The sequence below is a fragment of the Chlorocebus sabaeus genome, chromosome 26, assembly GCF_047675955.1.
Source record: "Chlorocebus sabaeus isolate Y175 chromosome 26, mChlSab1.0.hap1, whole genome shotgun sequence".
Classification (NCBI taxonomy): Eukaryota; Metazoa; Chordata; class Mammalia; order Primates; family Cercopithecidae; genus Chlorocebus; species Chlorocebus sabaeus.
The window spans coordinates 30,806,487-30,831,339 of record NC_132929.1 but is presented as its reverse complement, the minus strand read 5'-3'; the positions used below and the strand labels follow the sequence as shown (position 1 = coordinate 30,831,339).

The 24,853-nt window shown below is 37.6% G+C and overlaps 2 protein-coding genes across 7 annotated transcripts in view; both read left to right on the top strand.

Moving 5' to 3' along the window:
• The window catches only part of RAB27A (RAB27A, member RAS oncogene family), an 87,460-nt gene extending 83,979 nt beyond the window's left edge, over positions 1 to 3,481 (top strand). For all 5 annotated transcript variants that reach the window (XM_008016534.3, XM_038009997.2, XM_008016535.3 and 2 more), the window contains one exon: positions 1,197 to 3,481. In XM_008016534.3, coding sequence (XP_008014725.1) covers positions 1,197 to 1,395 — 199 coding nt within the window. In that variant the 3' untranslated portion in view covers positions 1,396 to 3,481. The remainder of the gene's footprint in view (positions 1 to 1,196) is intronic.
• A 1,852-nt stretch (positions 3,482 to 5,333) lies between these two features.
• Positions 5,334 to 24,621, top strand: RSL24D1 (ribosomal L24 domain containing 1). 2 transcript variants are annotated; one of them, XM_073012181.1, is made up of 7 exons: positions 5,334 to 6,303; positions 7,547 to 7,607; positions 10,316 to 10,429; positions 12,087 to 12,159; positions 18,023 to 18,086; positions 20,356 to 20,441; positions 21,459 to 24,621. In XM_073012181.1, the coding sequence occupies exons 2-7, from the start codon at positions 7,548 to 7,550 to the stop codon at positions 21,530 to 21,532; spliced, it is 471 nt and encodes a 156-aa protein (XP_072868282.1). In that variant the 5' UTR covers positions 5,334 to 6,303; position 7,547; the 3' UTR covers positions 21,533 to 24,621. The 2 variants fall into 2 exon arrangements, with proteins under 2 accessions (XP_072868282.1, XP_008014730.3); XM_008016539.3 differs by lacking the exon at positions 7,547 to 7,607 and having other exon boundaries at positions 5,339 to 6,303.
• Positions 24,622 to 24,853: the final 232 nt, after the last annotated feature.

Below are 24,853 nucleotides of genomic sequence, written 5' to 3'. Positions count from 1 at the left end.
TGATATATGTTGTGGCACCAAAGTTTTAAATTTTAACATTGTCAAGATTATCAAACTTTTTCTCTGTGGTTTGAGCTTTTGTGGCTATATTAAGAAATCCTTTCTTATCTCAATGTCAAAAAGATAATCTCTTATTTTTCTTCTAACAGTTTTCAAGTTTTACTTTTCACATAGAGGAATTTAGATAGCTTTCATACTAAGAATCGAGTTTTAAATTCTTACAACTAGGCCGGGTGCAGGGGCTCACACCCATAGTCCCAGCACTTTGGAGGCCGAGGCAGGTGGGCAGCTTGAGCTCAGGAGTCGAAACCAGCCTGGGCAACATGGTAAAACCCTGTCTCTACAAAAAAATACAATAATTAGCCGGGCCTGGTGGTGTGCGCCTGTGGTCCCAGCTACTGGGAAAGCTGAGGTGGGAGATCAATGCTTGTGAAGTCGCCTGGGGGCTGAGATCGTGCCACTGCACTCCAGCCTGGGTGACAGAGACTCTTGTCTCAAAACAAACAAAAAACCCTCCAACAACTTAAACAAAAAAAGATTTAATTCTGTCTCTGTCTTCCAGAATCCCCTACTTTATATCTTTTTATAAATCTTTTTATAGTAAATCAATATATATTACCAAAATATATATTTCATAAATATGTTCCTTTAAAAAAATGAAAATTGCTTTTTTTTTTTTTTTTTTTTTTTTTTTGAGGCAGTCTAACTCTATTGCCCACGCTGGAGTGCGGTGGCACAATATTGACTCACTGCAACCTCTGCCTCCTGGGTTCAAGTGATTCTGGAACCTCAGCCTCCCCAGTAGCTGGGATTACAGGTATATGCCACCATTCCTAGCTAATTTTGTATTTTGTGTAGAGATGGGGTTTCCCCAAGTTGGCCAGGCTGGTCTTGAGCTCCTGACCTCAGGTGATCTGCCCACCTGAGCCACTCAGAGTGCTGGGAGGCGTAAGCCACTGTGCCCAACCGAAAATTGATATTTTGAAGAGTCTAAAATTTCCAGTTTTGCATATCTACTAGAAATGCAGTGTGAGTATTTTATTGTCTTTTTCACTTTTTAATGTATTCTGGGGTGGTAAAATGTTTGTCACCTTGTATATTTGTATTCTATCGATTCTCTAATTTGAATTATCAAGAACAAAGGTCACTGTCCTTTCCCTCCACATGTTGTTACCTGAGTTGTCTCTGTCTTCCAGAATCCCCTACTTTGAAACTAGTGCTGCCAATGGGACAAACATAAGCCAAGCAATTGAGATGCTTCTGGACCTGATAATGAAGCGAATGGAACGGTGTGTGGACAAGTCCTGGATTCCTGAAGGAGTGGTGCGATCAAATGGTCATGCCTCTATGGATCAGTTAAGTGAAGAAAAGGAGAAAGGGGCATGTGGCTGTTGAGAAGTCAAGTAAGCGACATAGTAGTTGAGGTGGCCCATGCCTGGGATCTTCTCTATGATTGATACATGGCACAGCGAGAGATTAATGGGCATTGTGTACAAATTGCTTCTCACCATCCCCATTAGACCTACCAATAAAGCATCTGGTTTTAAAAATAATTTGTTGCAGCTTTGAAATATTTCTTTAAGATTTAGCCTGAGAGTTAGGAGAAATATTTCAGAGCCAAAAGTGCCTTATAAAGCCTTAGCCTATTATAGTAAATCATTCAAGAATTTAGAATTTTGCAGTCACAGAAGAGTGTATTTATTATGTAGAATGAATGAGGGTACTGTCACCTGCCTCAATGTAGGTAGGCCCAGAGTCTTACATTTAAGATCTTACATGCAATTATAAAACTGCCACAGTCTTCAATCCAGATTTAAAGCCTCATGTCATAGGTGACATTCTAAAATCCCATTAAAGCCACTTGAGTGTTAAATAAGGATATACATGCACATCAGCTCAATGTCTTTGAGTATTAATTTTATGTAAGCATTCTATTTAACATGAATATAAGAGGAATCATGGACATATCTATAGACCTTGGATAAACTGGATTGACCAATTGTATGTTCACGGTGACTTTTTTGTTGGTGGGAAAGGGATTGGGGTGGGGCAGGGTGGCTTAATGTAATATGAGCAACCAAAGTGGGACTTCTGGCTCCCTGCTATATTCCCATTGCTCTGAATGGTTGATTGAAGGGTCAGGGAACTAGGTTTTATGGCTTTAGTTCACTGTGATTGTACATTTATACTTGGCCCATGTGCTGGCCACATCTGAACACAGCTGGTGCTTATGCCAAATTATTTGTGATGAGTAAATATTTAGTTTCTTTTTCTTCATATTTATAATGTTGATCTGGCATCCTCAGGCTGCAGCTTAATTAGCTTATAAATTACTTATCTCTGTCTTTACCAGCAGGCTCTGTATTGTTGATATTTGCGACTTGTTTTGCTTTTCCATTGGTGGAATTATTAGTTTTTAATTACATAAGATGCCTGTTTGCTATTTGGTGGAAGATAGAAGTTCATATTGAAGCAGTTATATTTGTACTGTAGTTCAATAAAAGAAAAATGAAGTATTCTGTAGCTATGTTTTTCATAGAGCTCATGAGCATTTACTGTACTTGCTGGATCTTGCCAAGATCATATATTCTGCTGTATTGCCAAAGTGTCTTCATACCAAATTTAAGGTGGTTTTAATATATGTTTCATGGAAGTTGTTTATAAAATTCAAAGGTATTTCATTTAGGTGAAAAGTCTTATTTATTAAAGTGGTTTGAATAAAGTAGATCAAAACTTTCAGAGATCTTAATGGCTATTTAGGAAAAATATCACTCACTAGAATTTAAATAAAGAATAAAAATAAATTTTGTGGTGGCAAATGTTTGGTAGAACTGTAATTAGAAAAAAACAAGTGTATTTGGGTGATGGTTACACTAGAAGCCCAGACTTTACGACTACACAATATATTCATGTATCTAAACTGTACTTGTACCCCCTAAATTTATTTTTAAAAAAGGAAAAATATAAGTATAATGAAAAATGTTATTTTTTTTCCCACTGTCCTTCCACTGCTCCCATAACATACTTAGCCATGGTTGGTAAAATTTTGCATATTTCTATCCTTGAAATAAAGGCTTCTTTTAAATTCCAAAGAGGTCACTGAGGCCTGTGCATTTGAATTGTATATGCTAGTGACGAAAAGATTTAGACATTTCAAGAGCAGGGTCGGCCGGGTGCCGTGGCTCACGCCTGTAATCCCAGCACTTTGGGAGGCCAAGGTGGGCGGATCACAAGGTCAGGAGATCGAGACCATCCTGTCTAACAGTGATACCCCGTCTCTACTAAAAATAAAATAATAATAAAAAAAATTAGCCAGGCGTGGTGGCGGGCGCCTGTAGTCCCAGCTATCAGGAGGCTGAGGTAGGAGAATGGCGTGAACCCGGGAGGTGGAGGTTGCAGTGAGCTGAGATAGCGCCACTGCACTCCAGCCTGGGAGACAGAGCGAGACTCCATCTCAAAAAAAAAAAAAAAAAAAGAAAAAGAGCAGGGTCATAATCACACAGCAGTGCCTTCTATAGTTGCCATAACACTTCAGTGGAGTACAACATAATTTTACAGCTACATATCAGGGCATATTTTATATGGTATATTTGTGTTAGAATAACACATTAAATGTCTTTAAACGTAAGAATGTTTGCATGTTTCAGTTTTCAAGAACCAACCAAGTAATTAGCTATAGATTCCACTGGCCTTAAACATACAATTAAGTGTATACATGATATAGTGCACACACAAGAGCCACCTTTAATTATTGAAATAACCTGTATTCTTTTTGGAAATCATTTTAGTTTGGTATTGAAGTACTATATTTTTTGTGCATCAATGTATTTTTCTATTTACAAGCCTATGTAAAAGTGAAGTGTATCTTCAGTGAACCATGTGCCAATTAAGCTATAATAAAGTGGTCTAGTCTGTCAAATTTGTGTGTGAATGTAACTTTATTTCGTATCACAAAGTTTCATACCAGAGGTTGTAATGCCAAAGGAAATGAAATTCAGGGATACACGTTCCATTAGGTGCTCACTGAGGGGCCAGCCAAGACAACATATTCTGGAAAAGTAATTTAAAATGTTATCAGGCTGGGCGCGGTGGCTCATACCTGTAATCCCAGCACTTTGGGAGGCCGAAGCGGGCAGATCACCTTAGGTCGGGAGTTCGAGACCAGCCTGACCAACATGGAGAAATCCCATCACTACTAAAAATACAAAATTAGCTGGGCATGGTGGCGCATGACTGTAATCCTAGCTACTTGGGAGGCTGAGGCAGGAGAATCGCTTGAACCCAGGAGGCAGAGGTTGCGGTGAGCTGAGATCTTGCCACTGCATTCCAGCCTAGGTGACGAAGCAAAACTTTGTCTAAAAAAAAAAAAATCATAAAAAATTGGATAAATCTGAATATACAAACAACATATTTCTGCATGGAAAAAGACCATGAGCAAAACTTAAAATATTGATAGGGAAATAATTTCTAAATGCATGTCAGCAAAGGACTAACCTTAACGTGTAAAGTGCTGTTAAAAATCAACAATAGAAAACTGTGTAGGACCTGAACAGGCAACTCACAGAAAAAAGTTGAAAAACATTGTGAAAGATTCTTAACATCATTTGTAATTAAATTCAAGTTGAAATAATAAGATAAATTTTCATCTCAGGTTGGCAAAGATCACTTTTCATAGGGGTGTAGTGAAACAGACATCTTATTTGTTGATCCTGAGTGTTAATTCGTAAAAACTTTTGGAAGGCAATTTAGTATTATCTGCCAAATTTTAAAATTAGGTATCTATATCCAGCTCCTCTTGATCCAGCAGTTCTACATAAACCCTCTCTTGAAAAAGCGTGTCAGTAAAGATGCTTATTATACCAAAAGATAAGAATGTCCATCGCTTAGTGACCAATTAAAATACTTTCGTACAATGGCATATATATATATAGATAAAAAAGAATGTTAAATACCCGTTTACAGTAAAATATGTATCAAATGCCTATTATGTGCCAGGGACTATTCTAGATAATGGGATGTAGTTGTAAACCAAACGAACTGACATCCCTGCCCCTCATGGAGCTCACATTCCAATGGAGACAAGGTAACAGCAAGATGCAGAAAAGGGTAAATAGTATATTAACTAGTATTATAAAGAAGAGGACGTAGAGACAGGGAAACACACAAATATACGTGTTTGCCTATGCACAGAAAAGCTCTGGTAGGTAACAAATGGAACTGTTTTGCCCCTGGGGAGGAAGACAGCAGGTCTAGGAAAGGAGGTAGTTTCCGGCGAAAGGATTTGTTTTTTTTGCTTGTTTGTTTGTTTTTGTTTTTGAGACGGAGTTTCGCTGCTGTTGCCCAGGCTAGAGTGCTATGGCGCGATTTCGGCTCACCGCAACCTCCGCTTCCTGGATTCAAGCGATTCTCCTGCCTCAGCCTCCCGAGCATCTGGGATTACAGGCATGCGCCACCACGTCCGCTTAATTTTGTATTTTGAGTAGAGACGGGGTTTCTCTATGTTTGTCAGGCTGGTCTCAAACTACTGACCTCAGGTGATCCGCCCACCTCGGCCTCCCAGAGTGCTGGGATTACAGGCGTAAGGCACCGCGCCCGGCCAAAAATATTTGTTTACTACATATGTATATTAATTAAAATGGAAGGCGGGAGGCGGAAAACACGATTTTATATTTTTAAAAATTGCTGGTAAAGTCCGTGGAGCATCAACGACTCAACCGTTTTCATTATAATGTTCGAAAAAGCAACGCTGGATTGCAGATTCTTCGCCGCTTACACCCTGCAAGTCACCATGGGACGAGAATAGAAGGCTGGTTTAGGGCAGGCAGTAGACAAACGAGTTAAGAGAGCGCACTCGAGAGCACTCCGGGGCAAAGCACAAACCAAATATACATAAAACGTGCGTAAATGCCGACATACGGAGAGAAAAAAAATAGGCGCTGTCAGACCGAGTTCAGAAGGTGGCGCAAAACCATATTTCCCCAAAGTAAGAGCGAACAGGTCTAGTCTGCAGCTCTGCGCCTGCGTCAAACGGCAGCGCTTTTGACCGCACGGCCGCGGGAGGAACAGTCGTGTTCGCTTCTCGTCTAACTGACCCGCGAGAACTAAGGACGCTTGCCTTTTTCCGGTCGGGGGAAGGGGGAAGAAGGTCACTTCCGGGGACGGGGTGGTGTCACTTCCTCTCAAGCTTGGCGTTTGTTTTGTGGGGTCCCACGCGGGTTCAACATGCGTATCGAGAAGTGTTATTTCTGTTCTGGGCCCATCTACCCTGGACACGGCATGATGTTCGTCCGCAACGATTGCAAGGTGAGGCGACCGAGACCAGTCTGCGCTTCAGCCTAGCTTCCGCGGTTCCTGGGCGCGGCGACTAAGTGCCGGGTGCTTCTGCGTCTGCCGGGTTTGGCCCTGGTTGCTCCCGCTGTCCCCGTGGGAGGGTGGCTTAACTGGGGCTCCGGTCTCAGCGTTCCGCTTCGGGCATTTCTCCTTCCCGGTGTCCCGAGTGGCGCTGGCCACCAGGCCACCCTTGGGTGGCGTTGGCAGCGTGGAGCTTCAGGAGCTATCCCAGCTAGCGCCTACCAGGAATCTTGGATGTCTGTGAGGGCTGTTTGGCCACTCGTGTACGTGGGCCACGTTCTTGAATCCAGTAAACTTTGTTGAGTGTATACCCTGTCAGGCATTATGCTGAGGTCCATACTAAAGTGTAGAGGTTGATGGAAGTGCTCCATATTGCTTAATAGTTGACTTATGTATTAAGTCTACTGCAGGTAGTACTGCATTAGGTACTGCGGGTGGGTTGGGGAGGGTCCCGTACGGAAAGACTCAGAATGGAGGTGATATTTATCTTGGATCCTGAATTTTGCGGAAGAAAGAGCGGAGGGAGCCTTCTAAGTGGAAGGAAAGTGAACATTTTGAGAAAAGGCAGAGAACGGAGCAAATCCACTTGTTTGAGTAAGTGACTGGATTGTAAATGATGATAGAGCCTTGGGCGTAGGGCTACAAGTATAATTATAGTAAGTGTGTGAAGGTAAATAATAAATGAGTCCTAGTTGTGAAAGACGTTTTGAATGGTACATGAGTTTGTCCTGTCATGACAGAATGAATCCCGTTCCTCTCTTTCTCAGAGAAATACATTGTTGCTCAGAATTTGACTTCTTAAGTTTGCTTCTGAATTACTGGGCTTTTACAGATTCCTGGTTTCCACCAGATCTGTTGACTTGGAATCTTTAGGGGAGGGGAAGAGGGTCTAAGAATCTGTATATTAAGGTGAATTTGACATGCTAAAGAATTACAAGTCTGACTTCACTTTATATCTCTGTAACAGATCAAAGATATTGACCCCATTAATTAAATGCAAGGGATTCAGCTGAAAATGAGGGACCAAAGCTATGTGTGGTAAGGTAAAAGAACGTAGAAGGTTTTGAATACTTGCTCTCAGGAACATGATAAGTTTATAAAAATGAACCAAAAGATTGCCAGGTTGGAGTCTAATTCAGAGTAGGCATGATCTCGTTATACATGATCTCCTTACGATTTTGTGATTTTCGTCCAGGATGCTTGTCAGCTGGATATTGGAATTAGAACAACAGATCGTGAGAGCTGTCAAGACCTCGGTATTGATTTGGTAGACACAGTGGAAGTTAAGTTGATGAAGAATAAGGACAGTGTTGAGTTGCTTGGGAGTCAGCTTGGCCTAAGGAAGACCAGTGGATCCAGAAGAGAGTTGATGGAGGAAATAAAAGATAGAGGGCCTGAAGCACTAACAAAGAACAAGCATCTCACCTTTTTTATGTTCTTGATTTCCACGTCTGAATCTCCTGAGCTCCAAATCTGAATTTTCCACTGGATGTACCTCACAGTGGGCCTACTGAAAGAGAATTCCGTAGTACCTCAAATCTTTTTGCTCTGTGAATTAATACCACTCTTAAGTGCCCAGATAGTTTTGCTAGAAACGTGAGAGTCATCTTTGAATCTTTCACCTTTTGTATCTAGTTATCAAGACTTACCTATCCCGCCTCTGAAAAAATAGTGGTGTCTTTGCCTTCTTTCTGCTTTCCTGCCCTAGTTCAGATTAGGCACTTACCACTTTTATAGCCTCTTACCTAGTCTTTTTTTTTTTTTTGAGACAGGGTCTCACTCTGTATTACCCAGGCTGGAGTGCAGTGGTGTGATCATGGCCCTCTGCAGCCTCAGTCTCCTGGGCTTAAGCAGTCCAACTTCCTCAGCATCCTGAGTAGCTGGGATTACAGGTGTGCACCACCATGCCCAACATTAAAAAAAATTTTGTAGAGACGGGGAGAAAAAAAATTTTTTTTTTTTTTTTTTTTTTTTTTTTTTTTTTTGTAGAGACAGGGACTTGCTATGTTTCCCAGGCTTTAACTAGTCTTTCTGCCTTTATTCTCTTAGTTTCTGAGACTGTTGTTAATAGAAACTTCACCTTTTACTCTTCTTAGGCATAAATGGATTAAGGGTAGAATTAATGCTAATTCTCCATATTTGCACATACTTTGCAAACAGGAAAAATACAGTCTTAATGAGGGTTTAATACATGTTGAATTAGTGGAATAAGAAAAGTTTGAAGACCTTTGAGTCCAAGGTATGGGGGATCATTTGTTAGCATGTTAGCATTTAGGGGACTAAATTAAAAGAGAAACTTGAGAACATAAAGCTTTGCCTGACACATAAGCCATCTACCTCTTACACCACCATAGATTTAACCACTTCCTCATATGTGTTTACATGTTACATTATACATGATTATAGCTTTATCCCATTGTTTATATCCTAGTCAGATCTCGGTCTTTCTTGATCGCAAAGTGAGACTATCACATTGCTAGACTAAGCTTTTCAAGGTAGAGTACCAAATTTTAATTGTTCTTGTATCCTTAGTACTGGTACAACATCAGGCACATAGATACTCCTTATTTGCTGACTGAATCCCCTTCACACCTCCTCTGGTTCCAAGTCTCTTTAGATCCTTCATTGTGCCTTTCAGGTAATACCTATTAGATAAGGAACCAAGTAGATTCCTCATTGGATCTATTTGGAATTGAGAGGAGCCAAAACAAGTTTAGTTCTCCTGTTAGATAAATAGTAGAAAAAGGAATTTGCCTAAGGGTCATCTAGTAGGTATTAAATGTGGGAGGCTTTTATTTAAAAAGGTAATAGTATTTTGGGCTGAAAATACTCAAATGAAATATAATTCGTTTCACAATGATTTTAATATATTCATTTTTTATTTATGATTTCATAGTAGGCTACTCCAGGAGATTTTAGTAGTTCTTATATTTTCTAGTCTATTTGAAATTAACTCAAGGATATAGACATGCTTTCACTCTAGTCTCTTAGGAGAAGGCTCTCTAGGAGGTATGGGCCTGGATCGGATTAAACTAATAGCAACAGTCTCTAAGAAAACTGTCCTACTGTGTGTAGTGACCTACTTGAGGTTCCCCATAGGGCAACATATATAAAAGGTGAAAAGTGGTATGATTTGTGATACATACACAGGCTTATTTAGTTTGAAGTGTTTGTACTGTTTATTTTGACCTATTTATCTGTCATACCTTCTAGGTATGATAATTCAACTTAATTTTCTTTACCAAGATCCACAAACCCCAAATAATTACTTTTTCTCTTCCCATTTTCTCCAGTGGCATACACAAATTGCAGTGTGTTCTAAGGCATTACGAAATAACAAAATAATACTGTTAGATTTATAAAATGAGTCCTAATAAGCCATTTCAGGAACATGTTGAAGCATCATCAAGTTGTAAGTTAGCGCTATTAAAGGATTAAATCTTTTAGGACGAGGTTGGAGAGTTAAAGCAGTAAAGAATGTTGTTAGCAGATGTATGGATAAGTTGAAAACAAATCTATTAGAGCACCAGTTTTAGTTGCTTTTGAAATTATTTTGTGCTTTCAACAAGGAAGACGGAAAGACTCAAAAGGAAATTTCAGAATGGTTGTTTGAAACTTTTATCCCCATTGAAGTATAGAGACAGTGAATTTTGAAAATTATCCTGAATTAAGAAAGGACTTAAATGACTTTACTTACAACTATTCCCTTTATTTGAAATAATTTTACTGTTATTCTATACAAATGATCAGTAATTTAAAATAATATTTTCAAGGCCCTTAGCCTTTAGTTGGGATGATGTTTGACAGTCAAAAAATAGTTGTTTCCATTTAATCTGATATATCTTACACATTTCTAAATGGCAGTTTAAGTAGAAGGGCATGTATTTTTTGTCTAGTGGGGGTAACATCTTATGATAGAAAAGTTTTTAATGTTGACTTCTCAATATTTTAACTTTTCTTGTAGGTGTTCAGATTTTGCAAATCTAAATGTCATAAAAACTTTAAAAAGAAGCGCAATCCTCGCAAAGTTAGGTGGACCAAGGCATTCCGGAAAGCAGCTGGTAAAGAGCTTACAGTGGTGAGTACAGTTAGCTATCAATATAGTTTTTACATGTTTCACAGTTTTAGTATTTGAAGGGTGTATGTCATTTAATCAGTCATGGCAACGTCTCCTATAACATGATTAATAAGTGCCTTATTTGTATTTGGCTTTGGAAATAATCTCATTCTCACATGGTCCTGAAAACTATAATTCTGTGGAGCTACTGTTTTTAGCTCTTGCAGAGAAAGAGGACAATCATTTAAATGGCTTGGGATGAAGTTGGGTATTGCTACTGAAAGATTTTGAGATGAAGTTAAGAGAAAGGATTTCTGAACAGCAGTCAAGGCTCAGGTGAAGTTTGTAATAGACTCATTTATCAGTTTCTGGATTTCCTTAGCAGGGCTTTGTATCTGAGAGCAGAGAAATTAGTTTTGGTGTGAGGAGGACTAGAGCTAAGTCAAGGGGGAAGAGGATTTAATGGAGTGAGCCTCCATCATTATACTGTTATATTGAATTGATAAAAGGATATTTTGAAGCTGTCCGCGTTCAGTCCCTGTCAAGAAAGGAGATGAAAATGCAGTACAGGCTACCTTTCAGGGAGGAAGATCTTTTAAACTGTCCCCTCTGTCTGTGGCCTCCTTTACCCACCAAACCTATGACCCCTTTCCCACCTTTTTATTGCTAAAGGGCAGTCAGTATCTGCAAGCATTTTCCATCAAGCCCTTTCCTGGCTTCCTTAATCCCAGAGCTTTGCAGTGAATGTAAAGAGTATCGTTTGACCAGATGCAAGGCCAAATCATAATTACTGTCACAAAAATAATTTTCATTCTGGACGAGAAGCAGCATAGCAGCCTAAATGCAAGTGGCAGCTGCCTGAGGAAAGACTACCAGTCACATTTACTGATTACTATTTAGCTTGTGGCTGAGGTTATGCTCCGAATAAAGGTGTGTATATATAAAAGAAATAGTAGCTAAATCCAGAGGTAGTGCTGTTCTATATGCCTGTCAGATAGATTTGAAAACCAAGAAATACCTGTAGCTTTTCCAAAATTGTTTTGTGTGTTTTAAGATTAAAAGGATCATTAACTGTAAAAATACCAGCCACCAGCAATGGTAACAGTCTTTGGAGGAGATCTGAGAAATGTAGGGCCTGACTTATATTCTGCAGAGTAGCACCTCATTTGTTTGAAGATATAGTTTTCATACCTTTTTGCTATAACACATAGATATTTAGGTTGAACCATATGAAGTTTTCTCTCTCTTTTTTTCTATCTCCTACAGGAAGGACATGGAATTCTTGATGTTGATTTTTTTTGATCTGTGAAAAATGGCAGTTTCATATGGTTCAATGTAATTCAGAGTTTTCTGGCCTTGAATCTTATCTGGGAATGGAAATGGGGAAGGTTTTTCAGTTTGTAATCCTGATAATTGTTATATGCCGTTCTGAGGGATGGAGGTGTTACTGACTCCTCGGACTCTCTCTTTGAGAATCACTGTTATATAGAGAGATGTTTTCAGTAGGGAGGTGTGAAAGGAGAAAAAGTTTGAAAACCTGTATTCTCTGAGATCACCCTGAGGGGTGAATCTTGATGTATGTTCACTCAGAACACTTATGAAAAGGAAGATGTTTTAAGAAATGTTTCCTTTCTACTTTCCTTAAAACTATTTTTATCTCCTCTGTTCCCTCTTACAGGATAATTCATTTGAATTTGAAAAACGTAGAAATGAACCTATCAAATACCAGCGAGAGCTATGGAATAAAACTAGTAAGTCACAGAAAAATACCAATAATTTTGAGGAGAGAGTGGTTTGGGATAATAATATAACTTTAAGTGTCAGTTTATTGTTTAAATATTGAATTTTCCATTTGTCATCGCCTGGCTTTTATTATTTTATCCTCATTTTAATGGTTCTGTTGTAGTCATATCTTTTATCAATTCTTTTTTTTTTTACAATTGGCTGGTGTGTTCATTTTAAAATAATGTAATTATTCACTTTGATACTACTTGAAGTGCCCACACAGAGGTATAAAAACATACAAGTGGCTGAAAAAAATAGAGAAGGAAAATACTGTTTTAGAGTGAGTGTGGGACAGTTAAAACACACACAAAACCTAACACACTTCACATGTTTAGACCATATAGTTTAGGATATAAACTTGTATTCTGTATACCTTAAAATTAAAAAGTGTAGTGCTTAAGGTCATCATTACAAATGTCCTGAGAATTTCTAAGTGTTTGACTTAGGTAAAAAATGAAGTTGTAATCTTCTGAAATTAAAAGCAATAATATCTAGTTGTTTTTTTTTCCCCTGAAGTAGGCAGAGAGTTTAATGAAAAAAGTCCCATATGTAGAAAAAGTTAATCCCTTAAGCTAGCTTGTAGATTCTACCACATTTGTGTATGTTTGGATGTTTGGGACCCTTGGCCCTGCCTTTTTATTATTATTATTATTATTATTATTTTTCTTTGAGAGTCAAAGTCTTGCTCTGTCTACCCGGCTGGAGTGCAGTGGCATGATCTCAGCTCACTGCAGTCGCTGCCTTCCAGGTTCAAGCAATTCTCCTGCCTCAGCCTCCCGGGTAGCTGGGATTATAGGTGCATGCCACCACACCTGGCTAATTTTTGTATTTTTAGTAGAGGTGGGTTTTTGCCATGTTGGCCAGGGTGGCCTTGAACTCTTGACCTCAAGTGATCCACCTGTCTTGGCCTCCCAAAGTGCTGGGATTACAGGTGTTAGCCACCACGCCGGGCACTGGGCACCGGCCCTGCCTTCTTTTCACATGGTTACCTTTGTGCAGCCTGTAGGCATTTCTAGTGTTGGGTGTGGGGGTGATGTGGTTTGTTAACCAGAGTCTGTAAGGCTTAGAACTCCACAAACTTTATTACTCTCCTAATAGATCATAGGCAGGGCATCCCTTTCTGTACTCCAGTCAGTCACGAGACTTCACGGGAAGAATTGAAAATGTGTGGACCTTTGTAGTAGTATTTACACCTTCTAAACCAGGGGCATCCAATCTTTGGCTTCCCTGGGCCACACTGGAAGAATAATTGTCTTAGGGCACATATAAAATACATTAACACTAGTGATAGAGCTAAGAAAAAAAATATTGCAAAAAACTCTCTTTATGTTTTAAGAAAGTTTACGAATTTATGTTGGGCTGTGGGTTGGTCAAGCTTGTTCTAAAGCTTTGTTTACCCTGGACCATGTGGAGAAATTGGAGTTTAGATTTGGAATTGCCTTTTCTATACTTAGCCCTAATTATTGTACCCTTTGGGTCTCTCCCACCCCCTTTTTAAAAAATAAGGTCTTGAGGCCGGGCGTGGTGGCTCAAGCCTGTAATCCCAGCACTTTGGGAGGCCGAGACGGGCGGATCACGAGGTCAGGAGATCGAGACCATCCTGGCTAACACGGTGAAACCCCGTGTCTACTAAAAAATACAAAAAACTAGCCGGGCGAGGTGGCGGGCGCCTGTAGTCCCAGGTACTCGGGAGGCTGAGGCAGGAGAATGGCGTAAACCCAGGAGGCGGAGCTTGCAGTGAGCTGAGATCTGGCCACTGCACTCCAGCCTGGGCCACAAAGCGAGACTCCGTCTCAAAAAAAAAAAAAAAAAAAAAAAAAAAAAAAAAAAAAAAAAGGTCTTTTCCTTCTGCTTTATAATTAGAGGAAGAGTTAATTTCTGAAAAGCAATTGATTTTTATTTGGTTTATTTGATAAGGAAATAACACTTATTCAAACTCAAGAATTTCTAAAGAGATTAACTTATAGAATAATTAAATTGATTTCAAAAGGCATCCTTATCAAGGACATTATTGAAAAGTCCTGAAGCATTTCTTTCTTTCATTTTTTTTTTTTTTTTGAGATGGAGTCTCGCTCTGTTGCCCAGGCTGGAGTGCAGTGATGCGATCTCGGCTCACTGCAACCTCTGCCTCCCGGGTTCAAGCAATTTTCCTGCCTTAGCCTCCCGAGTAGCTGGGACTACAGGCACACGCTGCCATGCCCGGCTAATTTTTTTTGTATTTTAGTAGAGACAGGGTTTCACCATGTTGCTCAGGCTGGTGGCAAGCTTCTGAGCTCAGACAATCCATCCGCCTCGGTCTCCCAAAGTGCTGGGATTACAGGCGTGAGCCACCGTGCCTGGCCATTCCTGAAGCATTTCTGGACATCATTCAGTTTTATTTCATTTTGACCTTTGCTTTTGTTGTTGTTGTTGTTATTACTTGAAGACAGCAGCTCCAGATCATTTTTACATATTTTGTAACTACTTTGACTTAGTGGGTATTTAGGTGGTTGTTGAAATGAGGTGCATATCCAATTTCAGTGATAACGTGAATAATCAGTTCTATGGTCCACCATGCTAGTTTCGTGTTATATTGCTCGAGAGAAATACTGCTGTGTTCTGTATGACTTCACATGCTGTAATGGTAATGTTCTCTGCAGTTCTTTATTTTAATTCATTGCACATTTATTAAGCACTGCCTGTGGTATACAAAGATGAACAGGTCACACACAGTCTCTGCCCTCTAGGTGCATTTACTGAGTACTCCTATTTCATTGTTTCTGTTAGGTTTTATTACAGAGTCTCATTCTCTTGTCCCCCTCATTTATACATCTGTAAATTCTGTAAGAAACAGTGCTCTATAGATTTTTTTTTTTTCCTGCACTGATTCTGCTTTCCTTTTTACTGGGATCCTAAAAATAGATTTTTCTAAGAAGATCTGCTAAGTGGACAGTGTGAGTGCTAGGTATATAGGATGAGAGTCTTTGGAATTTAAGATTGTTTCCTGGTGTTTTACAGAATTAGTAAAAGTTGTTTTCAGTATTGTTCCAGAAAAATATATTATTATTCTAAGAGATTTATTGATTCTCCACACCCCTCGTATTTCAATATCTTTTGGTCTATAAACTACTCTGTTGACAAGAGTTTTATGTTCGTTACTTACATTATCAAATTATGTGAGGATATGGATTGAACAACCTTCGTTAAGGTATCGATGTCTGTAGAAACAGTAGTATGTTAGAATTTCAAAAATACCAGGAAAAGTGGTTTGCACTTTACCCCTCATGGCTGTCTGTGTTGCAGGTGAATTTTTAATGTCTTCAGATTTTTTTTTTTTTTAAACTTTTTACTTATCTTATTTTTGTTGAATTTTTTTCTAATCTTAGTAGCTTTTGGGGTACAAGTGGTTTTTTTGGTTACATGGATTAATTGTAGATTGGCAAAATCTGAGATTTTAGTGCATCCATCACCTGAGTAGTGTACATTGTACCCAATATATAGTTTTTACCCCTTACCCCACCCCACCCCCACTTTTGAGTCCCCATAGTCCATTATACCACTCTGTATACCTTTGCGTGCCATAACTTAGCCCTCACTTATAAGTGAGAACATACAGTATTAGGTTTTCTATTCCTGGGTTACTTCATTTAGAATAATGGCCTCTAATTCCATCAAAGTTGCTGCAAAAGACATTGTTTCGTTCCTTTTCTTGGGTGAGTACTATTCTGTCATGTATAAATACCGCATTTTCTTTACTCACTTATTGGTCGATGGGCACTTAGGTTGGTTCCATATCTTTGTAGTTGTGAATTATACAGTCAGATGCTTCTTAGGTTCAAAATATTTCAGTCTTCTGGAATATTTAGAAATACAGTATATTATTCTTTGGAAAGGATTTTCCTGCCCATTGTGTTTATTTCCCTTTTAAATAAGTTTAAAGTGTGGAAATGCTTCTGAGTACTAGAACTTGTCCTTATTTTTGCTGAAAGACAAAAAAGTTACATATCCAGCATATTATTAGTTCTGAGCTACAGCATATGCAGATTTATAGTTGACATTTTCTTAGAATTATTTATATAAACGTTGCTTTAATGCTGGAGGTCTCAAAGATTGTCCTGGTGGTTTTTGTTAAAATGTAGGTTCAGATATAATAGGTTTGTGTGGGGCCTGAAATCCTTTGTTTCTAACAAGCTCCCAAATGATGCCACTGTTTCTGGTCCCAGACTACATTTTTTAAGAAGTTTTTATTTTGACCTAATTCCAGTTTACAGAAAAGTTGTAGGAGTAGAGTTCTCTGATGTCCTTCATCCAGACTCCCTGAATGTTAACATTTTGTTAAATTAATTTTTTCTGTTTGTCTTTCTTCTTTCTCCCTTTAGTGTGTATTTTTCTGAACTGTTTAAGCAAACATAATGTTCTTTATCCCTAGTTTAATATGTATTTCCAGAAATAAGAGCATTCTCTCACATAACCACACTGCAATTATTAAAATTAAGAAATTAACATTGACAGGATATTATTACCTAATCTCAGACCTATTCATATTTCTCCAATTGTCCCAGTCATATTCTTTATAGCAAAATTTGTAAGAATAGTACGTCATGTCTCTTTAATCTCTTTTAATCTGGAACATTTCCTGAGTTTGTCTTTATATTTCATAATATTGACAGTTTAGAAGAATATGGGCCAGGCGTTTGGTGTAAAATTTCTTAACTGAATTGTTTGAGGTTTCCTTCAGATTAGGTTTGGATAATGCACATTTGGCAAGAGCACCAGAGATTCGATGCTCAGTTTTTTCAGTGTGTTTTGTCAGGAGACACAAGCTGTCCATTAGTTCCATTACTAGCAGTGTTAACTTTGATCATGTGGTTAAGGTGGTGTCTGTCAGGTTTTTCCACTGAAGAGTTCCTGTTTTACCCTTTTTACTGAATAAGTATACTTTTGGGAGATACTTTAAGACTATATAAATATCTTATTCTATAGATCTGCAGACTACACTGTAAAGAGCTAGATCAGAAGTTGTGGTGTCTGAGCTACTGAGCACTGGAAATGTGGCTAGTCTAAATTGCGTTGTGCTGTAAATGTGAAATGAATGCTGGATTTTGAAGACGTAATATGAAAACAGGAATAAAATATTTCACTAATAATTTTATATAGATTGCATATTGAATGACAGTATTTTGAAAATTTGGGTTAAATAAAATGTATCATTAAATTTCCACCTGTTCCTTTTTACTTTAAAAAATATGGCTACTAGAAAATTTAAAATTTCATATGTGGTTTGTCTTTCATTGGATAGTACTAATAGAGATTTTAGAGCATAGTTGGACTCAGCCCCCTTTTAGCCAACGCTTCTGTAGACATTTTCTAAAACAGTTGGATTTTTGTGGTCTAGAATATGTTAGTATTGATTGATTGGTTCATTCTGCCAATATCATTTGTGACCATATCCCAGGCACTTTAAGTGTTTATAACCAGAAAGATGCTGTCTTTATTCATGGAAATTACAAGTTAAGAATGAGATTAGTTGTCAATAGTCCAAGTTCTCTGTATAGTAAAATTTGAAAAGCGTTGGATTGGTTTAAAGTGGAAGGAAAATTTAACAGCAACAGAGACTTTTGTCAAATAAAAATGAGAGAAATGATACTTGTTAGAGAGAATGTTGAGAGTGGTGGTGGCCATGAGTATATACTTTCTTCAGCTTTTTGAGTAGGGATTGTTTTTGTAATGATTTTTTTCATGTAAATTCATTTCTAAATCAGAATAATAAAGAAGTGCTTGTTAATGCAGTTGTTGATCGTACTGCTTGAATGTACGTACATTTGCTAACTGTTGTAAACTTTTTTGTAGTTGATGCAATGAAGACAGTTGAAGAGATCAAACAGAAACGCCAAGCTAAATTTATAATGAACAGGTATGAATATTTATGTGTAGTAACTTTTGGAAAGTAATTACTAGTAGATATTTAGAGGCATTCGTATTTTTTTTTAAAATTTTTTGTTTTGACATAACTTCAGACTTCCTAAAAACTTCCAGGAATAATATGAAGAACTCCTATATATTCTGCTAGCATTTTACATTTACTTTATCCCTGTCACAATGTATTGAAGACCATATGCTTTTTCCTTCTAAGTATACTTAAGTATGTAACCTAAAAATAACATTCTCTTAAACACAGTGTGGTTATCTATCAGTCAGGAAATTAACATTGATGTAATACTGTTATATAATCTATGAACTTTGTTTAGACCTCACCAGTTATTCTGATTACGTCCATAGCAACGGAAAGTCCTTCATATTTCTTCAGGCTCCTTTAATCTGGACAGTTTCTCATCTTTCTTTCTTTTACATGACAGTGATAGTTTTGAAGACTATAGGTCAGGTTATTGTATAGAATGTTGTTAAATTTGGATTTGTCTCATATCTTCCTCATTAGATTTTGGTTAGGCGCCTTTGGTAGGGATGTCACAGAAATGATGGCATATCCTTCTCATGCATCATATCGGGAAGCACATGATGTCACCTTTCTGGTGATGTTAACTTTGGTCATTTGATTAAGGTGATGTCTGTTAGGTTTCTCCACTGGAAGGTTACTATTTTGTTTTCCTTATAATCAGTACATCTCTTGGGGGAGATACATAGAGATTCAGTAAAGAGCCTATTACTCCTCAAACTTGTACCTACTGGTTTTGGTTTTCATTAGAGTCTTGCCTGAATCAGTTACTACTATTGTTGTGATTGTTGCCAAATGGTGATTTTTCTAATTCCATCATTTCTTCTACATTTTTTAGTTGATTTTCTCATGTAAGAAAGAACTTTCCCTTTTCCATCAATTTCAAGATTTATTCCTTTACTCATATTACATCTGTGTGTATTCATGGATTCTTACGGTATACATTGGGTTATAATTCTTTATTGTCATTATTTATTTTGATGTTCTAAATGGCCCATGTTAGACCTGTGGGAGTTCCTTCAGGCAGACTGTTATGTCATTTTGACAGTTCTCCTCATTCTTTGAGTGCATTCATGTTTCATAGCTAACAAGATGTTTCCTCTTCCCCAGCTTGGAATCAGCTGTTTTTTTCAGAGCAGGACCATTAGCTTTTAAATTAATTGCTATGAAATATGTCATGGAAAAGAAGCACGTGCCAGCAGCTTTGTGGCTTAAAATTTTTAAAGCATTTCAGAAAAATGTTTGAGGACTAGTCTGTTAGCATTTCTATTGAATATCATGTGTTTTGTGCTCTTTTAATTACCCAATGGTTTTTTAAAAATTATATAACAGAGACTTATCTATTTGAGAAGAAAAGATCTAGGCACTGTAACAGTTAAAGGGTTAAAGATTGTTTTATGTAGTAGAGTACTACTTGTTTTCTTTTCTTTTTTTTGAGACTGAGTCTTGCTCTGTCACCCAGGCTGGAGTGCTGTGGCGCGATCTCGGCTCACTGCAGGCTCCGCTTCCCAGGTTCACGCCATTCTCCTGCCTCAGCCTACCGAGTAGCTGGGACTATAGGCGCCCGCCACCATGCCCGGCTAATTTTTTGTGTTTTCAGTAGAGATGGGGTTTCACCGTGTTAGCCAGGATGGTCTCGATCTCCTGACCTCATGATCCACCCGCCACAGCCTCCCAAAGTGTTGGGATTACAGGCGTGAGCCACCGCGCCCAGCCAAGCACTACTTTTCATGACTCACATCCTTCATTTACTCAGCAAATATATATTGAGCTCCCATTTTGTGCCAGTCTTAAGTACAAAGAATGAATGCATGAACAAGTGTTGTGATAGGGTAGGAATCCTATTTTGAGCTAATTACGAACTAGAAAACCACTTTGAGTTGTTAGGGAAGAAAATGTACATTTGTGAGGGCTTAACAGGTGACCTTACCTTAGATTTGGGAATAAATGTAAGGTATATATCTCTTTTAGGTTATGTTCACCACTTGCCATTTGGGAATAATGTGAGAGAACTGAAACGCTCTTTGTTCACTTGGTGTTGATGCTCCTGCTGGATTGGGGGTGTTGTGGGGAGAAGAAAGGGGAGTGAACAGAAGGGCAGCCATCATGTTTCCATTCCCCATCTGTGGGGCTTACTGAAGTAACAACATTTAGAAGCTGTATTGTGAATTGATGCCGCTTAAAGCAGTGTTAGTAACTGAAATTTTGGCTTTAATGTATTTTGTTGTAGATTGAAGAAAAATAAAGAGCTACAGAAAGTTCAGGATATCAAAGAAGTCAAGCAAAACATCCATCTTATCCGAGCCCCTCTTGCAGGTGGGTACTATGTTGCACAGGAGTTTTCTGCTTTAAGAAGAAAAATGAAAAACCTAGATTTTTGTGGTCTGTGCATTTGGGTACCAACTAACTTTGGGTATTTTTTCCTTTAAATACTATCTTTCCCAGTAAATGTATGATATGATTTGGTCTATTAAAATGTAATTTATTCAGTGTATTTCCCAGTTGTAATCTATTTATATGGTGTTTTTTTCTTTCATTGAATTCTATGTTCCATATCTCCCCAAGTTAAGCAAAATTATTTGAGTAATAGTTTTGTAGATGATTTTTGGACAATGTTTTATATTAGTATTTCTCAAACTTTGGTTGGTCTCAGAATTACCAACTTGGGGAACTTAGTATAAATACATAGGCCGAGGCTCTTTGAGTCTGAGCTACTGTTCAGTAGCATTCCAGGTGATTCTGATACTAAAATTTGGACTACTGTTTCTTTTACTCAGCTAACACGAAGTACAGTCTCTTATGCAGTTTACTTAGGTAGATCACTTAAAGGGAAAGAAATCTTAGTAAAGGTCAAATTCTGTAATCACATGTTGAGTACGTTTGTGTACATCTACTTGTATTATTTGTGTACCAAATTTTATTAAAGTAGACAAAATTCTGGAGCATGTTTCACATATACATGATTACAAACTGATAGTCAAAAAGCACCAGAAAGGAACCATTGTTATCTAATTTTTTAGGTAATCCTTTTTGAGGTAGATAGAACAGTTAAGAGCAGGGACCTTGGATCCAGATGGCTGGAGTTCACATGCCAGCGCTTTGACTCGTATTTAAAATGGGGGTTGTTAGGAGGGTGAAATGAGCAAATGTATGTAGAATGTTTATTTGATGCATGGCATATCATAAGACCTATGTTAGTTTAGCTGTTATTAAATTTCTTAGGAATGGCTTATATTACTTTAAAACATGCAGGATCCTTTATAAAGTGTTGATATGAATTCTGTAAGGTCACATTGAATTAAGTTGTTTATTTTTTACTTATTTTTATTAAAGGCAAAGGGAAGCAGTTGGAAGAGAAAATGGTACAGCAGTTACAAGAGGATGTGGACATGGAAGATGCTCCTTAAAAATCTCTGTAACCATTTCTTTTGTGTACATTTGAAAATACCCTTTGGATACTTGGAACTGCTAAATTATCTTATTTTTTACATAAGGTCACTTAAATGAAAAGTGATTAAAATACATCTTTCCTACATTGCCTTCTACATAACATCAGATATTACGGATGTTAGATTGCATCTCAGTGTTAAATCTTCACTGATAGATGTACTTAAGTAAATCATGAAAATTCTGCTTATAACTATAGAAGTGAATTGTGGATGTAAAATGGTTATGCCATTTGGATAATGGCACTAGGCAGCATTTGTATAGTAACTAATGGCAAAAATTCATGGCTAGTGATGTATAAAATAAAATATTCTTTGCAGTAAAATACTCCCTTTGTTAATGTTATAGAAAAGGGGGATACAAAAAGGAACTAACAATTTGTATGGCAGTATCAGATATTATTTTTGTTTTAATATTTCCTGTTTTGGTTTATTTGCATCTTAGAAGAGCATAATGACATTGTTTGATGAAACCTACATTCTGCTGGACTGTTTTGACCTGGTTTAACCCTTCTGATAGGTAGTTGTGGATGTTGGGGATGAGAACTGAATAATCTGCCTGGAGTGACACTACACTCTAGAATTTCCACTTTGGAGAATATTCAGTTCTCACTTGTGATTCCTGGTAGAACAAACTTTATTTTTCTAGCCCAGCAATGATCTAGAAGCAGAGGAATCCCAGTGCCTTTTAAAAGTTGTTATGTGGTTTTCTTTTAAAAAGCTGCTGATTTTGGAAAGTAGAATTTATGGGTACAACGTATGTTCATTATTTGTATGTAAAATAAAACCATTTAAAAAGTAATGTGATATTTATTATTTAAAGGCACTAAACAAAGATATGAAGTATTGATTATCTGGAAGAAGAAATCTTCCTCCACACATCCCATTTAAGTAGGAGATACATTTAATTAAAGAGAAATAGATACTTAATGTTTCTGTGTTTTTACATTGTTTACAATTTTAAGTATGTTAAAGATGTTAAGTAACTATCAGTTTGCATAATATTTTTTAGGGTAGAATGTAGAAAAAATGACTAATTCTTAGCCTTACATAATTGTAAAGTAATGGCTCATTTTTTATTTCAGTATTAGGTAGTAAAACTAAAGCTGTAGACCAATGCCTGGACCAAGTGTTAGGAGAGCTGAGTTCCAGTGTGGTTTTGCCTGGGTATTTTTATTTGTAAACAGTATTATTGATTGAAGATTAGGGGAAATGATACATGTGAGGAAAGACATTTGTGAAGTTTCTTGAGTTTTTACTACATACCATATTCATTTTTTAAAGAAATAAACATTTTAAAAGTTACATTTGATTAGGAAACAAGTGTCCTACACTGCCAGCGAAGGAGCAAGCTGCCCGTGCCTTGCGACCATCAATTTGGGGGAAATTGGGCTGAATTGAAGAGCTGATGTTGCATCTTAAGTTTAGCATCCAAACAGTTTTCTTCCTTTTCATGATTTCATAGAATTTTGAGAACCCAGATCTCATTCTAAACTATATGGATACAAATGCCATAATTTTTTTTTTTTTTTTCATCCCACCATAACCCTCTAAGCCTGTTTGGATCACTTCCCATGAAAATGTTTTCTGAGACGTTGTTGCGGTATAATACTTTTAGGCTACTTTGTTTCAGTTTGTTTGGTAGACACCTGTGCTGAGTAGCTAGTAGTGAAACAAAGCATAATAGTTGCTATGGGGAACTGTTTTTTTCGTTTTTCTTTTTTTTTGAGGCGGTCTGGCTGTGTTGCACAGACTGGAGTGCAGTGGTGTGATCTTGGCTTAAGGGCAACTCCTGCTTTCCTGGCTCAAGCCTTCCTCCCACCTCATCCTCCCAAGTAGCTGATACTGAGGCTTGCTCCACCTTGCCTAGCTGATTTTTGTCTTATTTTTTTTTTTCATAGAGACAGGGTTTCACCATGTTGCCCAGGTTGGAACAATATAGGATTGGAAATCATGGGAACGATATCCTTAACACATATACCTTACAATACTTTGTCAGAATATAGAAAAACTATTTTTAAAAATTCTTATTTCTTAAAAATAGAAACCTTAGGTAGAAGTTTATCTTGTGGATAAACTTCTGTATCTATAAGAGTTTGAGAAGAGTTTAGAAGAGTAAGTTTAGAAGAGTTTGAGAAGATTGGTCTATTTCACAATATCTCATGAAGCAGATAGCATTATTCCCATTTAAATATATAGGTAGAAAAATTTGAGGACTAGGTAATCTGTTCCTTTACCACAGAACTAGAAGATCAAGGTGTTAGTGATTTGTGTTTATACCCGTCTGTTTCCCTGCATTTATGTAGGATTTTATCCAGAGCCTCGTATATCAAGTCTTCACAAGCCCAGATAACAGCTAAGAGAGCAACACTCGACTGTGACTTGGTTTCTTTATCTGAAAAATGAAGATAATAACAGGACCAACCCTGGAATTCTTTGCAAGGATTCAATCAGTTAATACATGTGAAATACTTGAAGGCCACCATCATAGTAAGCTAGTGTTAAAATGTTAGCTATTAGGATTGGTTGTGTGTGGCCACACAAAACTTAACAACAGCAGTGGGATTTGACTTGGGAGAAGGATGGAGACTGTTAAGGTTTGGGGATGACTATGGCTAAATTGAGTGAAATCCTCTTAAAACAAGGACATGTGTGATTTAAAATGTCAATTTTAGCCTTTAAGTCAGCCAGAAAGTTCTGTCATTAAGAAGAGCATCTCATTGCGTCAGCATTTTCTGTTGTGAAGAGTGGGAAGGGGAAATATGTTTTTGGTTTCTCCTAGTTTGAATAAATGAATAGTTTCCTGTAATCTTAAGGGATAATTTAAGTGACATAAGGGAAGTTATTTTTCCCTCTGCCCTTTAATTTACACTTTAAATGGAGATCTGGAAAAAGACATCAGACTTTAATTGCTCACAGCTTAATGTAAATTCTCATATCCAATGAAGAGTTTGTGTAAAAGTTAACATGGCAGCTTGCTGAATTGTGTTGAAAAGACAAGGGGAAAAACATCAGCGTTAAACAGTTAAAATAAAAACTAAATTTCAAGGACTCTGGAAGGATTTCCCAGTCTATATTCCTTTATTACTATGTTGTAGGATTGAACAGGAGATCCACAAATTATACCTTGCATGTCTTCATGTGATTTGAATCGTTTCTACAAAAGGGGAAATTACCTCTTCTGAAGAATGTATTCCTTATGCTAAATAAGAGTCTACCTTCTGGTGCTATAGGATGACCTCTGATTTAAGCTCTCCTGTTTTAATCTTCATCAATTGAAGC

Excerpts from the sequence above, each read along its gene's own strand:
- RSL24D1 (XM_008016539.3), top strand. The coding sequence starts at position 6,223 with ATGCGTATCGAGAAGTGTTATTTCTGTTCTGGGCCCATCTACCCTGGA. Across the intron at positions 6,304-10,315 it reads TCGTCCGCAACGATTGCAAG|GTGTTCAGATTTTGCAAATC; the intron begins GTGAGGCGACCG and ends CTTTTCTTGTAG. Across the intron at positions 20,442-21,458 it reads TATCCGAGCCCCTCTTGCAG|GCAAAGGGAAGCAGTTGGAA; the intron begins GTGGGTACTATG and ends TTTTTATTAAAG.